The sequence below is a fragment of the Panthera leo genome, chromosome B1 (genome assembly GCF_018350215.1).
Source record: "Panthera leo isolate Ple1 chromosome B1, P.leo_Ple1_pat1.1, whole genome shotgun sequence".
In the NCBI taxonomy this organism is placed as follows: Eukaryota; Metazoa; Chordata; class Mammalia; order Carnivora; family Felidae; genus Panthera; species Panthera leo.
The window spans coordinates 6,906,704-6,928,680 of NC_056682.1; the positions used below are offsets into that span (position 1 = coordinate 6,906,704).

The following is a 21,977-nucleotide window of genomic DNA, read 5'->3' on the forward strand; positions in this document are numbered from 1 at the left end:
CCTATTGTGATTATTACGTGAGATTAGGAGAAGGGGATGAGGCTTGTCAGAGCCTGGGAATATGTAAGTTGAGGCAGGTGCTGGGTTTGATGAGAAGGCACATGGCCTTTGGTGGGAAAGAGGCCAGTAGGTTGACTGCATTCCTGTCCCTCTGAGGATGAGATTAGTTTGGAGCATGGTTTCTGGTTCACCCTTGTCTGTGGGTCAGTGAGAGACACTCCCGGGAAGAGAAGCAGGAGGTATGCTAGGACAAATTTCTGAGACTCTTTAAGAAAAAAACAAGAGAAGGTAAAGTGGACAAGATTTTAGGAAAATTCTTTTATCAGACCTTCACCCTTGCTGCTGGATTCATTCAACAAACTTTTATTGAGCACCTTCGATAAGCCACACATTCTTCTGAGCCCTTGAGATACTTCAAGAGCCCTCCTGCCTTCCAGAAGCTGACACATGAGGTCTCAGGGTTCTCTTTTTTTGCCAACCGTCTCCGGTTTATTACTTATTTCTGCCTCTGTACTTGGTACACAGCACCTGTTCCAGGGATTGGAGCAGATCTCGGCCTTTTTCTCACCAAAATGGCAGAAAAAAAGTCTGCAGGTTCCGTGTTGTGTAAGGCAGATAACATCTCTAATTCCAGGTGGAATATCCCCTAGTGGTAAATAGAATAGACATGGAATTCATATAAGCCAGAGAATAAAAGAAGACCCCAGCCCACAGCCCAACCCTGAATATTTACTGTATTTTTCCAAAGTGAAGTGTCTTTGGACAAATGGCAGTTTAATGGAGTTTTGGTTTCTTAGCTTTAAAACAGGAACAGTCTACCTACACCTCGGAATGTTTCCAGGAGGGTGTGTGTTTTATCCTCTATTCTTATAAAAGGGCTCTCAAGCTTCCTGGTGACAGATAGGAGTAGCACATTCGGAGAAAGGAAAGGAAGCTTCAGAAAACAGAATGGAATAATGGAGGCATGGGTCTTGGCCTCTCGGAAGAGCAGAATAGTTCTGATGCTCAGCTTGTGGCCCCGTTTTTAGTTTCGTATTTTCCAATGAAAAAAAGGAAAAAAAGCCTTTTTCTTCACCACGACTTGTGAACTTGTACATCAAGCACCACCACCCCGTATGGAAAGTTTTTTCTCTTTGTCACAAGAAAAACAAATTGTAAGTGTGTGTGGTGAGGGATGTTAACTAGGCTTCTGGCGGTGGTCATTTCACAACATATATAAACAAGGACTCATTGTACTGTACACCCGAAACTCGTATCTCATCACGTATCAATTGTATCTCAATAAAATAAAAAAAAGGAAGCACTTCTTGTTTGGGAACGAGTGGTTGAAGGAAAGTTCTCATTAGATACTACTTGTCATGACTAAAAAAACCAAACAAAACCCACAACATGCCCACAGTGTTGTACGATTTACAAATCAGCCTGGTGCAATATCTCAGCAACAATGGGGGCCCACCCCACGACCCTGTGTCGCCTCAGCTCTGTCGTGGTGAATAGAGGGGCCCCACATCAGTGAAGGTTAGAAGAACCATGAGCCTAGGGAGCTGGAGATGTGCATTCTAGTCTCACCTGCTCCAGTAACTGATTATTTCTCCCAGGAGTGTGTGCTTGACCAGCTCTGTGTCAGTGTCGTCATGGAGAACAGGCCCTGGGGAAGCAGGAGGGACACTGGCATGGGTGTGAGTGACGGCCCAGACCGTAGCTGGTGAGGGCACAGCCACACTCTGTGGCTTTCCTCGGTGCTCGCTTTCCCCTCCCTGTGGAGTGCAGTCCTGCCACGGAAGATCCACAGTCCCTTCCAGCTGTGAATTCATGTGGCTGTCATTTCCTTCTGGAAACCTTCCCCAGACTGCAGTGAATGCTTCCAGTTCGTATCAGAGCAAAGGTGCCCCTTTGTCTTGTGTGATAGGACCCGTATTGTACAGGGAGGATCCAAGCATCCAGAGCTGAGCCCCAGGGGGCGCACCTGCACCCATTAACAACCCACCGACACACCAGCCCTCCACACGCCTCCCCCTCATCCACGGGATTCCTGCCCTACCTTCCCTGGTCCCCTCTACTAGCCTGGAGCAGCCTTCTGCACTGTCCAGGAGACATTTACCTGAGTTAACTTGGACCAGATAGAAGAGAACAGCAAAAAGAAAGAGGACCTTCGTGTTCTGAGGTTCCCTCGGCTCTCCCACCTCTCCTCTGCAGGAAAGCAAAGCCGATGAAACAGTGGAGTGGAGGGGAGAGGACACAAAAATGGGACATTTATAGGTTTGGGGGAACAATGCTTATCAGGAATGAGCACATTTATCTGGTCTACTGAGTAAAGCTGTGGGCAGAGGGTACTGGATACTCTTCCTTTCTGCCTAAAAATAGACAGGCTTCTTGGTATTGGGAGAAGCGGGGCTTGACCAATGACCTGGTACACCGAGGGTGCCCTGGAAAGAGAATCACGAATGGCGAGCGGTTACTAGGCAGCAGGTGCTGCGCCGGGTGACAGAGGTGGGGATGTGCGAACACGTTTCCTGCCTTTGAGAAGCTTTTGTCTGGGCGGTTGGACGCGTGAGTTGGACACACGAATGCACTCTCAGGTGTATCCCCAACAGACGCAGCCCCGTGTGCACCAAGAGACACGTACGAGAACGTTCAGTGTAGCCTCGTCATTGCAACTGTCGACAGAAGACAGCCCAAATAGTGTATTACAGCGCAGTAATAAAGCAAATACTGCATTCCCTCACAGCGACGAGCATACAACAGCCACAGATGATTACAACATGGATGTGCCTCACAAACGTGCTGAATGAAAAAAAATTAAGCCAGATACCACGTACGGTATTGTTGTTTTAAATGGGGCAAGTCTAACTGATGTGTTAAAAGTCAGGAAGTTGTCTACCCTGGGTAAAGAAGGTAGACTCTTTTCTCATTCCGCGAAGCTGTCTTGACTTGAAGAGCAAGCAGCCTAGGGGCACCCGGGTGGCTCAGTCGGTTAAGCATCCAACTCTTGATACAGGCTCGGGTCATGATCTCAAGGTTGGTGAGTTCCAGCCCCGCATCGGGCTGTGGCTGTGCACCAACAGCACGGGGCCTGCCTGGGATTCTCTCTCTCCGTCTCTCTCTCTCTGCCCCTCCCTCCTCCCCTTTCTCTCTCTCTCTCTCTCTCTCTCTCTCAAACAAACTTAAAAAAAAGAGGGGGCAGCCTAGCAGGAGACACAGGGATTCCCCCCGCTGCCGATGGCTATACTGGCCTGTGCGGGGAAGCTGTGCCTCACCTGAGGGGAGTCTTTATAAGGAGGATGGCATTAGAGGCGGCCCTGAAGGACAGCTCTCCACACAGCTTTTTGTAACTGATGATGCTAAAATGTCCAGTTACCGCAGCTACTAATTCTTTTTTTCTTTTTAATGCTTTTTGGAATCCTCAACATTTAAAAAAAACTTTTTTGAATGTTTATTGATTTTTGAAAGAGAAAGAGAAAGATAGAGTGTGAATGGGGGAGGGGCAGAGAGAGAGGGAGACACAGAATCCGAAGCAGGCTCCAGGTAGCTGTCGGCACAGAGCCTGACGTGGGGCTTGAACTCACCAACCACAAGACCATGACCTGAACTGAAGTCGGACGCTTAACTGACTGAGCCCCCCCCCCCCCCCCCCCCCCGCCCCAGGCATCCCTGCAATCACTCATTCTGCACCTACTTGACTTAGGTCCCAGTATCACTTGGGCTTATTTCCCTTAAAATTCACTTACCAAGAAATGAAAAGGAAGTCTTCCCATCTTCTTCCCCCTCCCAGGCTTTCATGACAGCTGTTACCAGTTTCTTCTCCACCCTTCCAGAGATGTTGCATGTATACATAAACAGAGATGCGTCTATATGCCCCTTCTTGGATAAACATCATGACAGACTATACTTTTTACTCTGCACTTGCCTTTTCTATATGATGTACCTTGGAGATTTTTTTTAACTAGGTGTGTGGAGAGTTTCCTGATTTTTTTTATAACAGCTGCATGTATGATTTCTTTTAGGTGGCCTCCCACCTGACTTAAGCCATTCACCACAATATCTGAACACGCATCTTACTCAGAAAATGGATTTTGATGAGAAGTCAGGTGGTGGCCTGGGACTTCTGGACGTGAGCAAGGGTACCAGTGAGCCATGCAGGTGCACAGAAGAGGTGAGGACCCGGAGGTCACTTTGGACATTCCAGAACTAGAAAGATTAAGCAAAGACAGTACAGTGGGTCCTGACAAAGGATACCCTGATTCACTGGCCTTTCTGTACCTTGTAAAAACACCTATGAAAATAGGAGTTAAGGAGGAATTATTTGGGAGCTAAAAGGTCCTTTTCTGTCTTTGCCAACAAAAGGGTCACCCTATAGCTGACTGACTGAAGCAATCATGAAAGAGATACCAAGATGGGTATGTGTGAGGGTCAAACATAAATAAGAAATCTGTCAAAATCTGTAATACTTTTTCTCTGGAGCATTTGTTCTGAACACATCTCTGGATTTTCCCATTGTAAAAAAAGCACAAGCATCTCAATTCTGTCCTTGAGAAGACTGGCTTCCACACCAAGAACACAGGCTAAGTTGAAGACTTCCAATGAATGATTGTAATTCTGAATCCACCTCTGTGGATGGACAAAGTGTAGCTACAAGATACAAGAATTACTGTTTAATACAGATTCTATCATGTATATATCCAAATGTATGGGTCATTTTTTAAAAGTCACCTTGGTAGGTGAAACCATGAAAAGTATGTTTTCTTTTTGCTGTTGAGGTTTACCTGATTTAGAAAAGATTTAAGGTATGTGGATGGTATATTTTTTCTAGCAGCCCGGCCAGCTTTGAAATTGCCGTGAAATTATAGTTTGGAAATTGTTTTCTGTATAGTTCGGAACTTTTATGAGCTATGTTGGAAAGTTAGCTCATTTTGGAGAGAAATAAATGAATCGTATCAGAGTTTATTACCCACCTCTTCCTTTATATGTAGATCTGTGTTTTCCAAGTCACAGACTCAGATGCAACCTTTAAGGAAGAATTTCGTGAATAGCGTTGGAGAATCAGACATGCCATTCCAACAGAAGACCAACTAGAAAATCAAACTCATTGAACAATCTCATTAATCTGGTCATAGGCTCATTGGTTCTTATAATCATAGGGTTGAAAGGACATGAAGGTCAGTTTGTCCCAATACAGAAGATAATTATTCTGGCGTGCATGGTACCCACATAATAGAAGATGGCCTTAAGGACAGATGAAAGTTGCTCATGGATTTGAAAACATTTGAGAGTGGTAAAACATTTTTATCTATTAAAAACCTTGATACAATTGCATAATGATTAGACAAACCATCAAATATAAAAATGGGCAGAGAACTTGAATAAACATTTCTCCAGAGAGGAAAGTGCGAATGTCCAACAAACACATGGAAAATGCTCACCGTCATTAATCATTAGGGAAATGCAATCCAAACCACAGAGACACCACTTCCCATGCACTAGGATGGCCACTGAAAATAATAATAACAATAATAATAATAATAATAATAATAATAATAATAATGATAACCATGGCAAAGTGGTGTTGCTTCCTGACGAGTCGTAGAGTTTGGATTTACCATTTCAGTCTATTTCACGAAACAAAGTACTAGATAGAATTCGGCCAGGAATCCCATCCATCGGCCATCCAGGTGACTCTGAAATAGGGTTCCACTGCTCTCGAATAGTGAGTGACGCTGTTTACTCTTTGCACTGTCTTATTTATCCCATGAGAGTGTAAGTTTCATTCAGGCAGGGTTTTGTGCGGTTGGTTCTTTATTTTTAGGACCTAGAATGGTGTTGTCATACAATAGAAGCTCAGTGAATTGCTGTTGAATGAATTCACCTGTTTTCCAGGAGAGAGAGAATTGAAATCAACACAAAGTGTAAGAAAAAAAAACCTACAAAATAAAGATATGGGAATATTATTGGGAAGATAAGCAAGACAGCCGTTTCAGGAAAAGATTCACTGCAGGAATCAGATGACATTTCTGTCTCATATATTGAAAAAAAAAACAAAAAGCCTTAGCATCTACTAATTAGAAGCAAGGGTCTCTAGGGACCAAACAAGGTGAAATAGAATGGCAGGCTAAGATGAAAAAAAAAAAAAATGAATTGGAAGAGTAAAGAAAAGTTTATGGTGGTGACGCAAAGTTGATACTTTGGAAGTTGAATTAATGGTGTGAGAGTCAAATGTGAGTTGGCATTCCAGGCAGAGGGGGAAAAAAGACAGGCAGGAAAGCTATCAGAGGAGATGAGGCACCACAGAAAGGCAAATGGGCCGACCTCATGGCTATGTGATCCCTGAAAGGAAAACAGAAATTTTTCAAAGAAGAAATTATGTGGAATGGTAACTATGGGAGGTTGGAGGGAGGGAGAAATGGGGGTTAATTAATGATCAATAGGTATGAAGTTTTGGTTAAGCACAATAAATCAACTCTAGAGATCTGCTGTACAACGTTATACCTAGAGTCAACATTAATGTACTCTTAAAATTTGTTGAGAGGCATGTGAAGTGTTCTTATGACAATATAATTAAAATTTTTTTTAACTTATGTTTTTAATGTTTATTTTTGCAAGAGACAGAGCACGCAAGCAGGAGAGGGGCAGAGAGAGAGAGAGAGAGAGAGAGAGAGAGAGAGAGAGAGAATCCCAAGCAGGATCTGTTCTGTCAGCATGGAGCCTACATGGGGCTCAAACTCATGAACCATGAGATCATGACCTGAGCCAAAACCAAGAGTCAGACACCTAACCGACTGAGCCACAGGCACCCCTGATTAAAAGATTTTTAAAGGCAAATTAATTTTTAGTGAGAAATGTATGGGGGAAACCAGCAGAATGAAGTGACTCTTACTGAATTATTATTGCATGCTTGCTTAGCCCTGGGCTCAATGTTTTATTCCCTAACAATTGTTAGTGTCTTATCGTCAAATTCTTTCCTGCCTCAGTACATTTACAATTGATTTTGACCATATGGTTCACCACTTTCCATAGCTTTATTTTTAAAATAAAAAAAAATTTCTTGATATTTTTATTTAAAAATATTTTAATTCCAGTATAGTTAACATATAGTGTTATAATAGTTTCGTGTGCAGGTGATTCAGCAATCCCATATGTTCATCGTGATAAGTGAATTCTTAATTCCTTTGCCTATTTGTCCCATCCCCCCCACCCACCTTCCCCTTCTTTAAAAGAACTAATGTTAAAATACAATTTTAAAATTGTTTATAAATTAGAAAATTATCAGAATAAGCCAGTTAGTAGGGCTTACAAATTTTTCAGATGAAATGAGAATTGCAGTATTTAAATAAAATGTTTGAGGAATAAAGGAAAAAAAAAAAAACTACAAAAAAGCAGGCATCCTGCAAAAGAACAAAAACAGACCTGTCTCGTGTATTTTAGTCCACACTAGATGTCAGATGGGGAAAGACACCTTTGAGATTTTAAGGGAAAAACTGTGTTGAAAGGATTTGGTTTCATGGCTGATTATCTTGCGTGGGAAAAGGAGAAAATCACCCTGAAATATTCAGGGAGTCAGAAAATATTTCATCCAAATGCTGGTCCTGAAAAGATGATAAAATTTACGTTTGTTTCCGTACTACTTTGCCTTTTTTTTCCCCAAGAAGAATGGCAGATGTCAGTTTCTTCCTTTCAATTTGCTGTGTTCAGACCCACGTTCATATGTCCTGGGGGCCAAAGCATGGCTGTGCCCTTTAAAGGTCAAGATTCTATGTCTTTGCAATTCTGTGGATTCCAGAAGTTCCATCCCCTAGCGAAGAGCAGACAGCAGTTGGCTGATTCACCTTCCCCTCTCAAAGTTGTACTTATGTTCGTACTTAATGTTTCCTTGGACCAGACAGGCTCCTTACCTTTATAGAAGCATTTCTTCCTCTCCATGTGTCTGTTTAACCATGTACTGTGATTCATGTCCTCCTTTTTATTCCTGGAGATATAAAACAGAATTTTCAGCATCCACTATCCCAGTGGGATCATCTCATGCTCCCCTAAAAGCAATAGGGGAGTGTCTTGATTGTCCAATTTGGGATCACTGTTCATCAGAGGCCTCACCAAGTGCCTGGTTTCCAACCACTTGAATGTCAACCCAGCCCTTGGGTTTAGACCAAGGGAAAAAATAAGTGGGGTCTCCACCACCCGATTTGGGCTGGGGTAATGGTTCTTATTCTTTGGTTAATGATTCTTACCACAGTACCCCCTTGAAATGATCTTCCCACTGACTTCCTCTTATCCAAGAATCCTCATGGGCTCTTCCTCACGTGTCTTCCTTTTGTCTTTATTCCTGTAGCTTCAAATAAAGAGAAAAGATGATTGATCAGCATCACCAGCCTCCTTTCCTTCTGGCACTAGCAACTCCTTTGGGGATTTATTTCCATTGTCCTAAATCAATTATTTACTTACTTCCTATGATCCTCTATATTAGAGCCCTCTGTGCAGCTAACAATCTCAGATCCTTGGCTAAGACAGGGAGAACATTCGTCATTTTCCCAGAGTCCTACACCAAACTCTCATCTTGTTGACTTCATAGGTCTTTTTTTCTTTTCCAGGCTCACCATAAATTCATCACAGGAGAGAGACCAACCTCCTGCAATCACATCTTTGTCTACTGAGGTACTGTACTTACAGAAATAGCTCTCGGTTTCCCTTCATGTGAACATTCTAATTTTAACTTTTGTTCTTACAAATACAGTTAATTGATTGTCACAAAGAGCTTGGGTTTAGAAGGACACGTTTGCCCCCTGTACTCATCAGGAGTTGCACAAAGCGTCAACACAATTATTGACTAGAGTCGGGTCTAGAACCCAAGTATCAGCATTCCTGGTGAGTGTGATTTCCTCTGCTCGCACACCCACGTCTGTTGGCATCTGGGACTCACAGAGTCACATGCCTTTGCAAGGAAAGTGCCTTTCCCCAGAGCTTGAGCCCCTGTCCTGGCCAGTGTCCATCTTTCTGAGGTTGTGGCCAAGAAGACATTCTGAGAAACAAAGGTGTGTTCTCTTAGAAATGTAAGTGTCGTGTAAGACAAAAAAAAAAAAAGCCCACACTTGGACTTTTCTGGCTTGAAGCGAACTCGGTTAGCAACCTGGATATGTTGTCTGATCGCCATTTGGGTTGGATCACTTAACTTTCTATGCTTATTTTGTCTTAAATGAAATAGGAATCATAACGTGCCCATTACAGGTGCCTTGGATAGATAGGTAGGAGGCAGCAGTGATTCTCGAAGGATGTTCTCAGAGCCCCCAGAGAAAAGAAGAGCAGAGTGGAGGCAAATCACAGAGGGGGTCCATAGGAAGCAGACAGAAGGGGGAAAACAGACTGACACTTCCCTGCTCTCCTGAAAGCCTCATGCCTAACTGCAGCGTCCACTGCCTGGCTGGCTCAGTCGGTAGAGCACGAGAGTTGCATTTAGACCTAACAGAGACATTTTTTCAGACCCCTCTGCCTCCCACCTGGGCTTGATGTCATTTCCCCACAGCCAGGATACAGCCCTATCCCTGCTGTCCTCATAGGTAATGCTAATGTTAGTCATCTGACCCCCGGGAATTGTTTTGGTCTATCAAGAAAGAGGCAGACACAGTGTTAATGATCTCAGTTTCCCTTCATTTGGACATACTAATTTTAATTTTTGTTTTTACAACAAGGGGACTCCCTGGGTCTAGTAAGGTACTTTCCTGTAACCCAAGAGATAAACTGAGTCAGTCCAAGCCTGCAAGGTGTAGTGACCACCACCCGCGTGGACAGGTAGAAAAAACTAGGTGTGGCTGTTATTAAAGTCAAGGAAGCGAAATGGGGATTTGATTGACTGAGCCTGTCCACCTGGCCCCCGCCCCAGCAGACCAGGGGTATGGAGGAGAAAATAGATTCCTCCATGAAGGGTCACCCCGGGGGGATGGATGGGTCACAGGGATCAAAGCTCTTGGAAGGTCCGGAGGTGCAGTGCGAGGCAGGACACTGTGTGTGGAAGGTGGGCGTGGAGGGCAGACATGGAGGCAGCCAGGCGTGGTATGACTGGCCCTGTAAGGACCTAAAGCAATTTCTGGCTAAAGGGTCTCTTCCCACCAGGGGTACAGCTGGTGTCCATAAAGCCTCCCATCCTCAGCATCCTGCATTAAGCAGACTTCTGTGAAAAGAACAAAGCAAGTGTGACAGAGCTGCTGACTGGAACTTGCCTTGAGGGGCCACGGGGCTCATTCCGTTGTCTCCAAGGGGGACTGTAAAAATTACCACACATGGTAGAAAAATATCAGTTGTGACCTTATTCTTCTGAATCCCAAGATCTCTTTGGGTAACATGCTTGAATGTTTTATAGTCTTAATACCCAGAAGTTCTTTCTTATGTTAGATTTAGGACTTTCTTGATGCAACGTCTTTGCCTACAATCAAAGTATGCCTTCATTTATATACATACATATTTATCCTTAGGCACATTTATTTGTCTTTTTGAATGCATATTTAAAATGTAAGAGTTCGGGGCGCCTGGGTGGCGCAGTCGGTTAAGCGTCCGACTTCAGCCAGGTCACGATCTCGCGGTCCGTGAGTTCGAGCCACGCGTCAGGCTCTGGGCTGATGGCTCGGAGCCTGGAGCCTGTTTCCGATTCTGTGTCTCCCTCTCTCTCTGCCCCTCCTCCGTTCATGCTCTGTCTCTCTCTGTCCCAAAAATAAATAAAAAACGTTGAAAAAAAAAATTTAAAAAAATAAAAATAAAAAAATAAAATTTAAGAGTTATGCAGTAACTTGACAGGGTATTTTCAAAGATAAAGTAATTAAAAATCTCCAATAATCTTAACATTGGAACCTAAAATCTTTTGTTTTCTTTCAGACATACTTTGGCCAATTAATTTTACATCAGATATATGAAAATTTGTATCTTGTATTTTCCAAGATAGAAAATTGCCTTGAAATCTTTATCTTATGCATTTTATGTTTTTTATTTGCTTTTGTGTTTATTATACCTAAGGGATATATAACATCCCTTAAGTAGATATACCGTAGTTTGATAAGTGCTCTAGTTTGAAATTTAGATTTATTTAAAAAATTTTCCCAAAACATTTTTGTTATTTCTTGAGAACATTTACCTTTTCTCAACTGAGATAAGAACACTCACCATGAGACATACTCCTATTAAGAAATGTTTAAGTGCACAATACAGTATTTTAACCACAGGCACAATGTTGTACAGCAGATCTCTAGGACTTACTCATTTTGCATAACTATAACTTTGCACCCATCGAAGAGTCAGTTGTTTCTGAGAAGCAGAATAACTGAGTCACTGAGTCAATGGCAATGCTTCCGGGTTTGTATGTAAGTACTAGTTTTCACCATACATGCCCTGTCCCTGAGTATCAGCCTCGTGTGAGTGTGTCTGTGTGTGAGTTAAGTATGGAATACGTTTATCCAGAAAGAAGTCTGGAAAGGCAGCACTCTGGGAGGAGGTCTATGCACCACTCAATGCACCGCTGGGAATTCGGTGGTCTATATGAGCTGTGGAATCTTTATTGTAACCCAGCTGGAACCCAGACACAACAATCTTGCAAAGGATTTTCTTTTTAATTTTTTAATGTTTGTTTATTTTTGAGAGAGAGAGACAGAGTGCGAGCAGGGGAGGGTCAGAGACAGAAGGAGACACGGAATCCGAAGCAGGCTCTGGGCTCTGAGCTGTCAGCACAGAGCCCCATGGGGGGCTTGAACTCGTGAACTGAGATCATGACCTGAGCTGAAGTTGGACGCTCAACTGACTGAGCCTCCCAAGTGCTCCAAAGGATTTTTTTTTGAGGACATAGCATCTCCTTTCTTTGTTTTCTTGTTTTATTGAGATATCATTGACATCAGAAATGATGATCTTTTTTTCTCCCTCTTTCTAGTTTTGAGACATAAGTGATAGAGAGCACTGTGTAAATTTAAGGTGTACAGCATAATGATCTGACTTGCATATACCATAAAATAATTACCACAAGTTTAGTTAACATCCATCATCTCATATAGACAACTCCCCCCACCCACCCAAAAAAAGGAGATAGAAAAGGAATAAAATGGGTTTTTCCTTGTGATGAGCAGAGAGGACTCTTGACTCATAAAAGGTAAAGAAAGGTATAGAAGGAATGATGGATTCAAAATTTTGTAACATGGGTTATAAACAGTTTACTAATAATCACCTTGAGCCCAAAAATAATCACCACTTAGGCATATTTCATGGCAAATTCTGCTATTGCCTCACTATGAATCTAGTGAGTAGAGATTTTTTTTTTTAAGTTCCCATTATTCGGGGAATGATTAGAAGCCCCCAGAGCAGAATCCCAGTGAGGACCAAGGGTAAAGGACCAGGTGTGGGGACTCCTGCCATCCACCAATACCCACGTGACAAATGAAAATTTGGAAAGGTCATAATAAACATACTTCTGAGCCACCAGCAGTAGGCACAGGCAGTAGACTCCCAGGACACAGTAGGTCTTCATGCAGGGTGACTTTCACTCAACCAAAGGGGACAGAAAATACTGTTTGCACATTTTCGTCTCATGAGATTGAAGAGAGTTGTAAGTTCATTTTCCCAGGAAAGCCCAGGTCTGACGCTGACCCTTTATTCCCAGTGGTGTTAATAAAATGCTCTTATAAGTACAGAAACACGACGAAGCAAACTGCAGATGGCCTCCTATCTTCCTCAAAGAGAAAGCCCAAATCTTGCTGGGACCCCTGGGTTCGTTACCACTCTGGCCTCACAGCCGACTGTAGCTCCCTAGTTCTCTTTGCTGCAGTCACACTGGCCTCGTCCTGCTGCTCCACAAACACATACAGCATCTTGCCTCCCTGGGGCACTGGCACTGTCCTCTCTTCCCCCTGGGATGCCTTCCACCCACCAAATGCAGAGGGCCTGCCCCCCCACCCCCCGCCACTCTCTGCCTGTACCCAGGGAGGCTCCCCCACCTCCCGCACCCAGCCCCAAGCCCCTGCCTGACAAGGTGTCATCCCTTCCTGGATTTTTCTTATTCCATGTCATTTATCACTTTAATACATCATACATTTTACTCACCTGTCATGCTTATTGTCTGTCCCTCTTGGTAGAGTGTGGGCAGAGATTTTGTTCATCGCTGGACTTCTGGTACCCAAAACAATGCCTGGGCTGCTGTGGATGCTTACTAGATATGTGTTGAATGGACGAGTGAGTGAGTGAGTGAGTGAATGAATTAATGGATGAGTGAACGAATTAATGAATGGATGAGTGAACAAATGGATGAGTGAACGAACTAATGGATGGATGAGTGAATGAATGAGTAAATGAATGAATGGATGGATGGATGAGTGAATGGATAAGTGAATGGATGAGTGAGTGAATGAGTGAATGGATGAGTGAATGAATGAATGAGTGAATGAGTGAATGGAAACAGCGGCCCCAGTAGAGAGATTTAAGGAGAAAGGTGACACGCTAGACGTGTATTTGCAGGGAGGGCACCAACGCTCCCTATCTCCCTCTCAGCCACCCCAACATTCTGTTTCCTTTACAAACTCCTCACACATACACCTTCCCCCCTTCTCGATTTTATACTTAATCACTATTCTGTCTCTTACGCCAAAGGCAAAAATGAAAGGCTCCTTGAGTAAATGTTTGCTCTCACTGCTTAGGAGACGCTGGCATTAAATACCCGAGGCTGTGTTCCTAGTGGAGTCCCATCTCCGGCCCATGTCCCTCAACCGGACGGAACGGAGACAACGTGGAGGCAGAGGCATCCTTGCCTTTGTTCCGGGGTCCCTGCTTGTTGTCCGGGCCCACCTTCCTTTGCAGGACGACCCACCCCCTTTCCCGTGCTCATCTTCTAGACCCACGCTGTCTCACGTCCCCTCCCAGAGCCCCCGCCGAGTGCTGCAGTGGTTCCCCCATTCTGTGCCTCCCTGAACTGTTAGCATCACTCAGCCAGGTCCTTCTGCTGCCCCGAAAGCTGCCCCTCACGAAGGATTGCTAGCCTTCCACTCGGATTTCTTGTCTCCCTGCCTCTCCCGGAATCCGCATGGGTCCCTTCACGCCCCTGCGGGGTGTCCTGAATGCCTGATCCAGTACAACGTGTCCAGAGCCAACCTGGTCTTGTCCATGTCCCTCCTGCTCTCTCTTGTCCTGTGTGAGCTGCCTCAGTTAACCGTTCTTTTCTGTCCCATGCCCTTCCTTCTTCTCTGTCACCAAACCTGAGAACCCCACGTCATCGGGGACCCAGTTCTTTCCCCTTCCTAGCCATCATCTCCACCTTGGTCGCTGAATGGCTGTTCTGGATGTCCACAGTTGCCATCAGCCCTTACCTGGTATTCCTGCTTCTGGTCTCATGCATTTCTAATCCACCCCCAAGTCTTTCATTAGAAGGAACATTCTAAAATTGAAACTATGATGGCGTCACTCCTCTGGAGGTACCTGATAACCCCCTCTTGTTTAGCAGCTGAGATCTGGAGCATCATATTTATTTTCTTTGACAACTTCTCACCATTTTCCTGCACGCTCCTCATTTGAGACTTGTAATCAATCCGTCTCTTTCATAGTGATGCTGAACTTCTCACCATTTGCTTAGCAAACCATTCTTTCACACCTTCATGCCTCTCTGCAAACTGTACCCCTTGCCTGGGAATCTCTGCCTCTCTCTTTTGCTTAACAAACTCCTACTCATCCTCCAAAACCCTGCTCGAATTTCCCCAGGAATCCTTTCTTAAATCTCTTATATTTATCTGCTCCACATATTGCCTTGGATATATTTACATGATAAAATGTGTGGCATTTTATTTTTTAAGTTTATTTTGCTGTGTTTCTCACATATTCATGTTTCCAATTTGTTACATTTCTCAGTGCCCAGGAACAAAATAGGTACTCAAAAATATTTTTCTCTTTTTTAAAAAAATTTTTTAATGTTTAATTTTGAAAAAGAGAGAGAGAGAGTGATCATGAGCAAGGGAGGGGCAGAGAGGGAGGGAGACCCAGAATCTGAAGCAGGCTCCAGGCTCCAAGCTGTCAGTGCAGAGCCTGATGTGGGATTTGAACTCATGGAACCATGAGATCATGACCTGAGCCAAAATCGAGAGTCGGACGCTTAACCAACTGAGCCACCCAGGCGCCCCTTCTCTCTCTTTTTTAAATGTTTATTTATTTATTTATTTTTTGAGAGGGGGTAACGGGTAGAGAGAGGGAGAGAGAATCCCAAGCAGTCTCTGCATTGTCAGGGCTGAGCCCGATGCGGGGCTGGAATCATGATCCATGATGTCATGACCTGAGCCAAAATTAAGAGTCAGATGCTTAACTGACTGAGCCACACAGGCGCTCCTCAAAAAATATTTTTATTTTTATTTTATTTTTAATTTCTTTTTACTGTTTATTTTTGAGAGAGAGACAGAGTGAGAGCAGGGGAGGGACAGACAGGGAGACAGAACCTGAAGCAGGCTCCAGGCTCCAGGCTCCAAGCTGTCAGCACAGAGCCCGATGCGGGGCTTGAACCCATGAACTGTGAGATCATGACCTGAGATGAAGTCATGGCTTAACCGACTGAGCCACCCGGGCGCCCCCTCAAAAAAAATTTTTTTTTAAACAAGAGAAGGAATGACTTGAATGCTTTCTTGTGAAAGTTTATTACATCCACATCTACTAGCAAAAACCATTGATTTTTGAGGATTTTGTCCACATCAGGCTAAGTCACTTTCTCTAAGGGCAGGTGTAGTGGGTTTTCATCTCTCTTTTAGTTGGAATAACGTGCCGAAACTCTCCAGCTCAGATGACAACACCTCAGCTAGCCCATGCTCAGTCCTTTCTCCAAAAACTCCTATGTCTGCGTTAGGGACAGGACCCAGAGAGCTGGCGAGGGGACCAAACTCTGGCTTCTGTGTCAGCAAGTTCAGTTCTGATGTAAACAGCAGGCGTATTTCTTTTTAAAGCAGTAACCCACTTGTGTTTCCATATAATTACAGTATTCTTGACAGTAGCCTTCACTTTTCTTGCAGTTGACCACTTTGAAATCCGGTTCCGGTTCTGTATAAAGAGAGATCCGACATTAGCCTCTTAAGACCATCTCCAGACTCGAACAGGGATCATCTGAGTCCAAAGGGACACGGCGGAGGTTGCCCGTAGGTAGGAAACAGGTTTGTTTTGTATGTGAGCGCTCACAGTTCCCTGTAGTCAGCCTGAGAGTGTACAAATCAGATCCTCGATTCTGGCTTGAAAGCCACCTCTACTCTCCCTGAGACACAAGCTGCCGGGTCAGAGGCAGTTGGAAAGAGACATGGTAAGAGATGTATCACGATATAAATGTTCCACTTTCAACAATATAGGATGTTATGCAAGGGGACACGGAAGGGCTCTGCGAGGCTGACTGACGAGTGACACAGCCCTCCCAAGTGCAGACTTCAGTGGGATGGTCCTGCGAGGAGGGTGGGAGCCATCTCTGTAAGGGAGATGAGAGGTAGCCAAGGGCAGATTTTGAAAGTGAAAATGACTTCTAGTTCCGCCTCATTCTGGGGAAGCACCTGGAAGACTGTCTTGTGCCTCTGAGATGTGCCGGTTTACTTGAGGAATGTGAACTTGCTCCCTCACTCTACGTTTCAAGCCCTGCGGTTAGTAAAGATGAATTTTTGTCTTAAATTATATATTATGAAGACGATTGATAGAAAAGGCAAGGGGCAAGTGTTAGGAAGAAAAAGTGGGGCGCCTGGGTGCCTCAGTCGGATAAGCACCCGGCTCTGGTTTTCAGCTCAGGTCATGATCTCACGGTTCGTGAGTTTGAGCCCTGCATCGGGCTCTGCACTGACAGTGTGGAGCCTGCTTGGGATTCTCTCTCTCTCCCTCTCTCTCTCTGCCCCTTCCCCCGCTCACACTCGTGAATTTGAGTCCCGTGTCAGGCTCTGTGCTGACAGTTTGGAGCCTGGAGCCTGCTTCAGATTCTGTGTCTCCCCCCCCCTCTCTCTCTCTGTCCTTCCCCAGCTCTCTCTCTGTCTCTCTCTCAAAAAATAAGTAAACGTTAAAAAAAAAATTAAAAAAAAAAAAGAAACCCATGGCTCCATTTGGGAGCAAGACCCCCAGCCCTTTGCCCTCTGGAGAAGGAGTGGCCTCTCCATGTGCCAGTCACCCTGGGATTTAAGGCTCGTGTCGCTGCATTTTGGTTACCTCCTCTGTGCAGAGTGGTCTGCCTCCCGACTCACTAGTACCTTGAATCCCAGCTGAAAATCCTATTTTTGTACTTTGTTAAACATGCCGTTATATACAGAAATTTAATAACTTTTGAGAGAGAAAGGGGGTAATCTTAGAAAGAGAGAAAGACAAAAATAGAACAGATGGGGGGCCCTACAGATGTTTATTCACTCGGTAAATTAACTCACTTGCTCATTCCTTCAAGGCTGAATGATGTAGGACATTTTAGTGTGCCATAACAGGGTCAGGGGAGGGGGGCATTCTCTGAATCAGCTGGGAAACAAACACGTAACCATGTATTTAAATTCAGTATAATCCATCCACAGTCGAGTCTGCACAGAGTGATTTGGGAACGTAGAGAACAGCCAAATAAGGTCACAGAGATTATCAATTTTAAATGGGTGTTAAATGTAGCGTCGAAATGGGGTCTTGAACTAAAGCTAGCTGTGCTCCACAGGGTTGTGCGAGGACACGAAAGAGCAGAGCATTTTCTAGGAGTCACCTCATGGCTTGGGGACCACAGCGGTGTAATGGTGGAAAATGTGGGTTAACCCAGCGTAGTGCCAGACCAACACAGACTTGTACAGCTGGGTGAGCATTTTAGGGTGTATTCTCTTAGTTGTTTATTTTTCAGGCATACTTTTGAGATACTGCATTTCTAGACACAGATTGAGGTATAATGTTAATACAGGAAGTAATGAGAGTCCTTCCCCAATTCAGAGGAGAAGCCATTAGGGAGAGAATTTTCTTCATAAAGAGTATTTCTCCAGTAGACTCAAATGCAATAGGAAGTAGAAAAAACAGTAGGAAAATAAAAATGCTTCGGAAAATTGTGTTGCAAAAATACTTATTATGGAGGAAATTCTCTGTCTTCATTGCTTCTTCTCTGAATTGGGGAATGAGATGGCAGTGGTCAGTGATGCCCGGTCACAAGGTTGCACTCTGTGTGGGGCACTGGGATGGAGCAGATGCCCATCAGGGCCAGTCTGAACATAGGGAGGCTGCGCGCTAAGGACGGAAATCACAGGTGGGGAAGGCAAGAAAAAATTCAAGAGTGATGCACACGGAGAAGCGTAGGCAGGAAGCGAGGGCAGGGTTTCGGGGAGAAAGAAACAGGTATGTCTTAAAAGGAGTGGACTGAGACCTCTTCCTGGACAACAGCCCTGGAAGTCTTGCTTATATTCTTGAAGTTTCCACTCTTGACTGCCATTTGCCAGCCGCACAATCTTAGACACGTTATTTTGGACAAATGTGGACCAATCTCCCCAACGCCCTCATGAATCAAATGGGAATGACCCCGTGTCATAGATCTACAGTTAGGATAAGTGACACACACCTCGTGTTGTTTATATTGTTGTGCAAGCACCATTTTGTCTTTTCACCTTCCCTTGGGAGGAGAACCTGGGAGTGGGTCCCCTGGGAGCCCAGAGCCCCCCTCCAAAGGGATTGAAGAGAGGAGAGGACGATGCAGGGAATAATGTCGCAGGATCTGAATTCCTGGCTTCCGTCTGCCAACACCCTCATGTGTTCCCTGCTCTTGCCCACTGAGTGTCCAGCCTCTTGTTCCCTGACTCAGGGTCAGGAAAGAGTTTGGGACTAAGGAAGCATCTTAGAAATGACGGTCTTCTCTAGGTCCTTCCAGATTGCTTTCAGGCTCCACGTGGGGGTTGAGGACCGACCAGAAAGGCGGCTGAGGGCTCTTTGGCTTTGTCATGCCTGTGTTCCTCAGACCAGTGCCCCATCCTCCGCACACCCCACCCTGGGGCATTCCCTGTGAGCTCACAGGTCACCCCGCCCTCTTCGCAGGTATTCAGTAAATGCCTAGATTGAAGGAACTCGAGGCCAAGAGAGTGGGCACGAGGGTGTCTTACTCAATGTCATATCCTCCGGGTCTCAGGTTTGGGTGAAGCTCTCCCCTACCCCACAGGCACAGACCCCTTCCCATCTCTTCATTCACTGAACATTCCTGGAGTCACCTACCCTCATAAGGGGGAGTACGCGGTAAGATGTGGCGTTTCTCTTGGTGGTGTAGCAAATGAGACCCGTTTGTTCTTTGTCCAGGAGACTCTTCCCTGGGTTCTCTGGGACCCTCAGTGCCTTGAAGGTCCTCATTTCTGGCTCCGGATAGTCCTGTTTCCGAGTAAATATGCAGCATTTTTAGAACTCTCTCTCTTTTGAGAGGACCCATGAGGATGAGGTCCTTTACTGTAGGGGTGGGTAAAATGGAGGGTTGGGGGGAGACTGGGAGTCCCTGCTGCTCAATGGGTACAAAGTTTCAGTCCTGTAACATGGCCGCAGTCCAGAGATCTGCTGTGAAGCACTGTGCCTACAGGTAGCAGTATGGTATTGTGCACTTCAAAGTTTGTTCAGAGGATAGATCTTTTAAGTGTTCTCATCACAAAATAACACCACCATAAAGGGACAGAAGAAAACTTTGGGAGGGGTTGCGGGTGGCTCTTACCTTGGCTATAGTGTTGGTACCTGGAGTGTTTGCAAATGTCCAAACTCATCAAACTGTTCACAGTAACTATGTGTGGGTTTTGGTATAATAAGTGTACCTCAGTAAAGCTGTAAAGAAAGAGAGTGAGCAAATAGAGAATGGCATGGAATGGGTTGGAAGCAGGGCAAATGTGTGTGTGTGTGTGTAGGGGGGGAGGGAGAGAGGGAGAGGGAGAGTATGAGAGATAGACTGAAAGAGAGAAGGAGAGGGAGAGAGAAAGGGAGAGAGAGAGAAGGAGAGGGAGAGAGAAAGGGAGAGAGAGAGGAGAGGGAGAGGTGAGTGAGGACTGAAGAGGGCCGGCAGTGGAGGCCACCTGGAAGCCAATGAGTGTCCCCAATGAGTGTGCCCCAATATAGTTGTTGAGTGAGACTCCCTAACAGGATCATTTATGATGCAGGCTGCCTTCTCTGTAAGGAGCAGGTGAATATTAAAAGGCTGAGGAAGTGTGGTCAGGGTCAGGACCCTGTCTTCTGGGGAGCCAGGGCCATCAGCACATTCAAGGGGTCACTGACAAACCCATCAAGAGACTGCTGCCTGAGAACCCCACCAGGAAATGCACCTGTGGGCTTAGTGTCTCACGCCCCACCTGGACGCCCTGCCTGGTCGCCCCGCCTGAAGTGACCGTTGCAGAGAGTCTCAGTCCCCAGGACGAGGTCACATTTCCCATTTACCTGGAAACAGCAGAGCCACAAGGAGGAAGCTGGGGAATACAGAGAGGGATGGCTTCATGTCACCAAGGGGACAGCTGTCTGAGGAGGTCCCGGGGCTGGCAGCAGGGCTCCCTTTATAGCCCTGAGTTGCAGGGCGGGGGCCTGTAGGTGGGAAGAGCTGAAATCCGGAACGGTGTTCTCGGCACCGAGAACAGTCAGTGTGTTATTTTCCCATGGGCAGCGGAACAAACATGGGAGGCATTTTCCTCAGGAAGTAAAAAGTATGCCTGAATGCCCTGGGTGGGTTTGGTGACTAAGAGAGGACGGAACGAAGAGAAGAGGAGCAGAAGGAGGAAAGAGAGAGAACAAACGTCATTAACACAAAAAACCAACTTCCTCAAGAGTCTATTAAAGCGCTGGTGCGCATTGAAATGGTGACATAAATATGGCTGTCGTCCGGCTTCTACCCTGGCTTCTGAATGTATTTATTTCAGTGTAAAAAATCAGGCAGGAAAACGTCAGGCATTTCAGGGATGGCCTGATTTTTCACAACTGTCATTTCCTGAAGTTGTGTGGGTCGTTCAAAGTCATTCCAGATTTCATTTCTGTTCTTTTCTCCCCGCGTTCCTTGGCTTCCTCTGCTTCTCCTTCATCTCTGTGTCCTCCCCATTTTGATTTTAATTCATCTGACTCTTCATTTTTCCCTCCTCTTTTAATTCTTGTCTTTTCCTCAGAAATTATTGATGCCATTGGGTCCAATTCAATTCTGCTTTTAAAAAAATCTGTGATTGAGTCTGAATTTTCTCGTCTTGTAATAACTTTTTAAAGTTTATTTATTTTGAGAGAGACAGAGCAAGTAGGGGAGGGGCAGAAAGAGGGAGAGAGAGAGAAGCCCAAGCAAGCTCTGCACTGTTAGCACAGAGCCCGATGCAGGGCTTGAACTCACAAACTGTGAGATCATGACCTGAGCTTAAACCAAGAGTTGGACGCTTAACCAACTGAGCCACCCAGGCGCCCCTATTCTTTTTTTTTTTTTTTTAATTTTTTTAAAATATTTTTATTTATTTTTGAGACAGAGAGACAGAGCATGATCAGGGGAGGGGCGGAGAGAGAGGGAGACACAGAATCCGAAGCAGGCTCCAGGCTCTGAGCTGTCAGCACAGAGCCCAACACGCGGCTCAAACTTACGGACTGTGAGATCATGACCTGAGCTGATGTCAGACACTTAACCAACTGAGCCACCCAGGCATCCCAGGTGCCCCATTCTTGTTTATTTGAGTGGGGCTCTTGACATTCACAGGCTAGGCCATTATTTCCCTAGGGGTTTGCAAAATAGTGATATTCTCTTGATGTTATCATTCTTTGTTATCATTCATTTATTAGCTGGGCTAACATTTGGAAGAAAAAGGGAAGTCAAATGTTTTAGGGCTCCCCTTTCCTTACCAGATTTCAGGACAGTGGGTCTGTGGGGGGGGGGGCAGATCAGCTCTGTGCCATGTCTGCAGGATGTGACCCTCCACAGACATCCATGTGGGCCAGTCCCTTGTCGTCACATAACATTTCTTTAGTCTTGCTCCCTGGAGGTCTATGCCTTGAATTAGAGTGTTTGCTAAATGAATTGCACTTAATATTGATTTCTTTCCTGTTTTAATTAA

General features: G+C 45.1%; 2 protein-coding genes across 2 annotated transcripts; both read right to left on the reverse strand.

Moving 5' to 3' along the window:
- Positions 1-455: 455 nt before the first annotated feature.
- Positions 456-13,112, reverse strand: LOC122217283 (sperm-associated antigen 11-like). Its single transcript, XM_042934087.1, has 3 exons — positions 13,057-13,112; positions 2,102-2,190; positions 456-646 (listed from the first exon to the last, which is right to left on the reverse strand). Exons 1-3 carry the CDS (start codon positions 13,110-13,112, stop codon positions 456-458), a joined length of 336 nt encoding a protein of 111 aa, XP_042790021.1.
- Positions 13,113-15,726: 2,614 nt separating this feature from the next.
- On the reverse strand, positions 15,727-20,476 carry LOC122216829 (sperm-associated antigen 11-like). The gene is made up of 3 exons (XM_042933822.1): positions 20,344-20,476; positions 19,153-19,302; positions 15,727-16,017 (listed from the first exon to the last, which is right to left on the reverse strand). Exons 1-3 carry the CDS (start codon positions 20,399-20,401, stop codon positions 15,884-15,886), a joined length of 342 nt encoding a protein of 113 aa, XP_042789756.1. The 5' UTR covers positions 20,402-20,476; the 3' UTR covers positions 15,727-15,883.
- Positions 20,477-21,977: the final 1,501 nt, after the last annotated feature.

Bases quoted from the DNA above. Each gene is read 5' to 3' on its own strand.
- LOC122217283 (XM_042934087.1), bottom strand. From the start codon at position 13,112: ATGAACAAAATCTCTGCCCACACTCTACCAAGAGGGACAGACAATAAG. The intron at 2,191-13,056 runs GTGAGTAAAATG...GCTTTCCTGCAG, and splicing joins ACAGACAATAAGCATGACAG to AGGAGAGGTGGGAGAGCCGA. The intron at 647-2,101 runs GTAAATGTCTCC...ATTTACCACTAG, and splicing joins TCTGGTCCAAGTTAACTCAG to GGGATATTCCACCTGGAATT.
- LOC122216829 (XM_042933822.1), bottom strand. From the start codon at position 20,401: ATGAAGCCATCCCTCTCTGTATTCCCCAGCTTCCTCCTTGTGGCTCTG. The intron at 19,303-20,343 runs GTAAATGGGAAA...ACTCGGAAACAG, and splicing joins TGTGGCTCTGCTGTTTCCAG to GACTATCCGGAGCCAGAAAT. The intron at 16,018-19,152 runs GTAGGTGACTCC...CTCTTTATACAG, and splicing joins GCGTACTCCCCCTTATGAGG to AACCGGAACCGGATTTCAAA.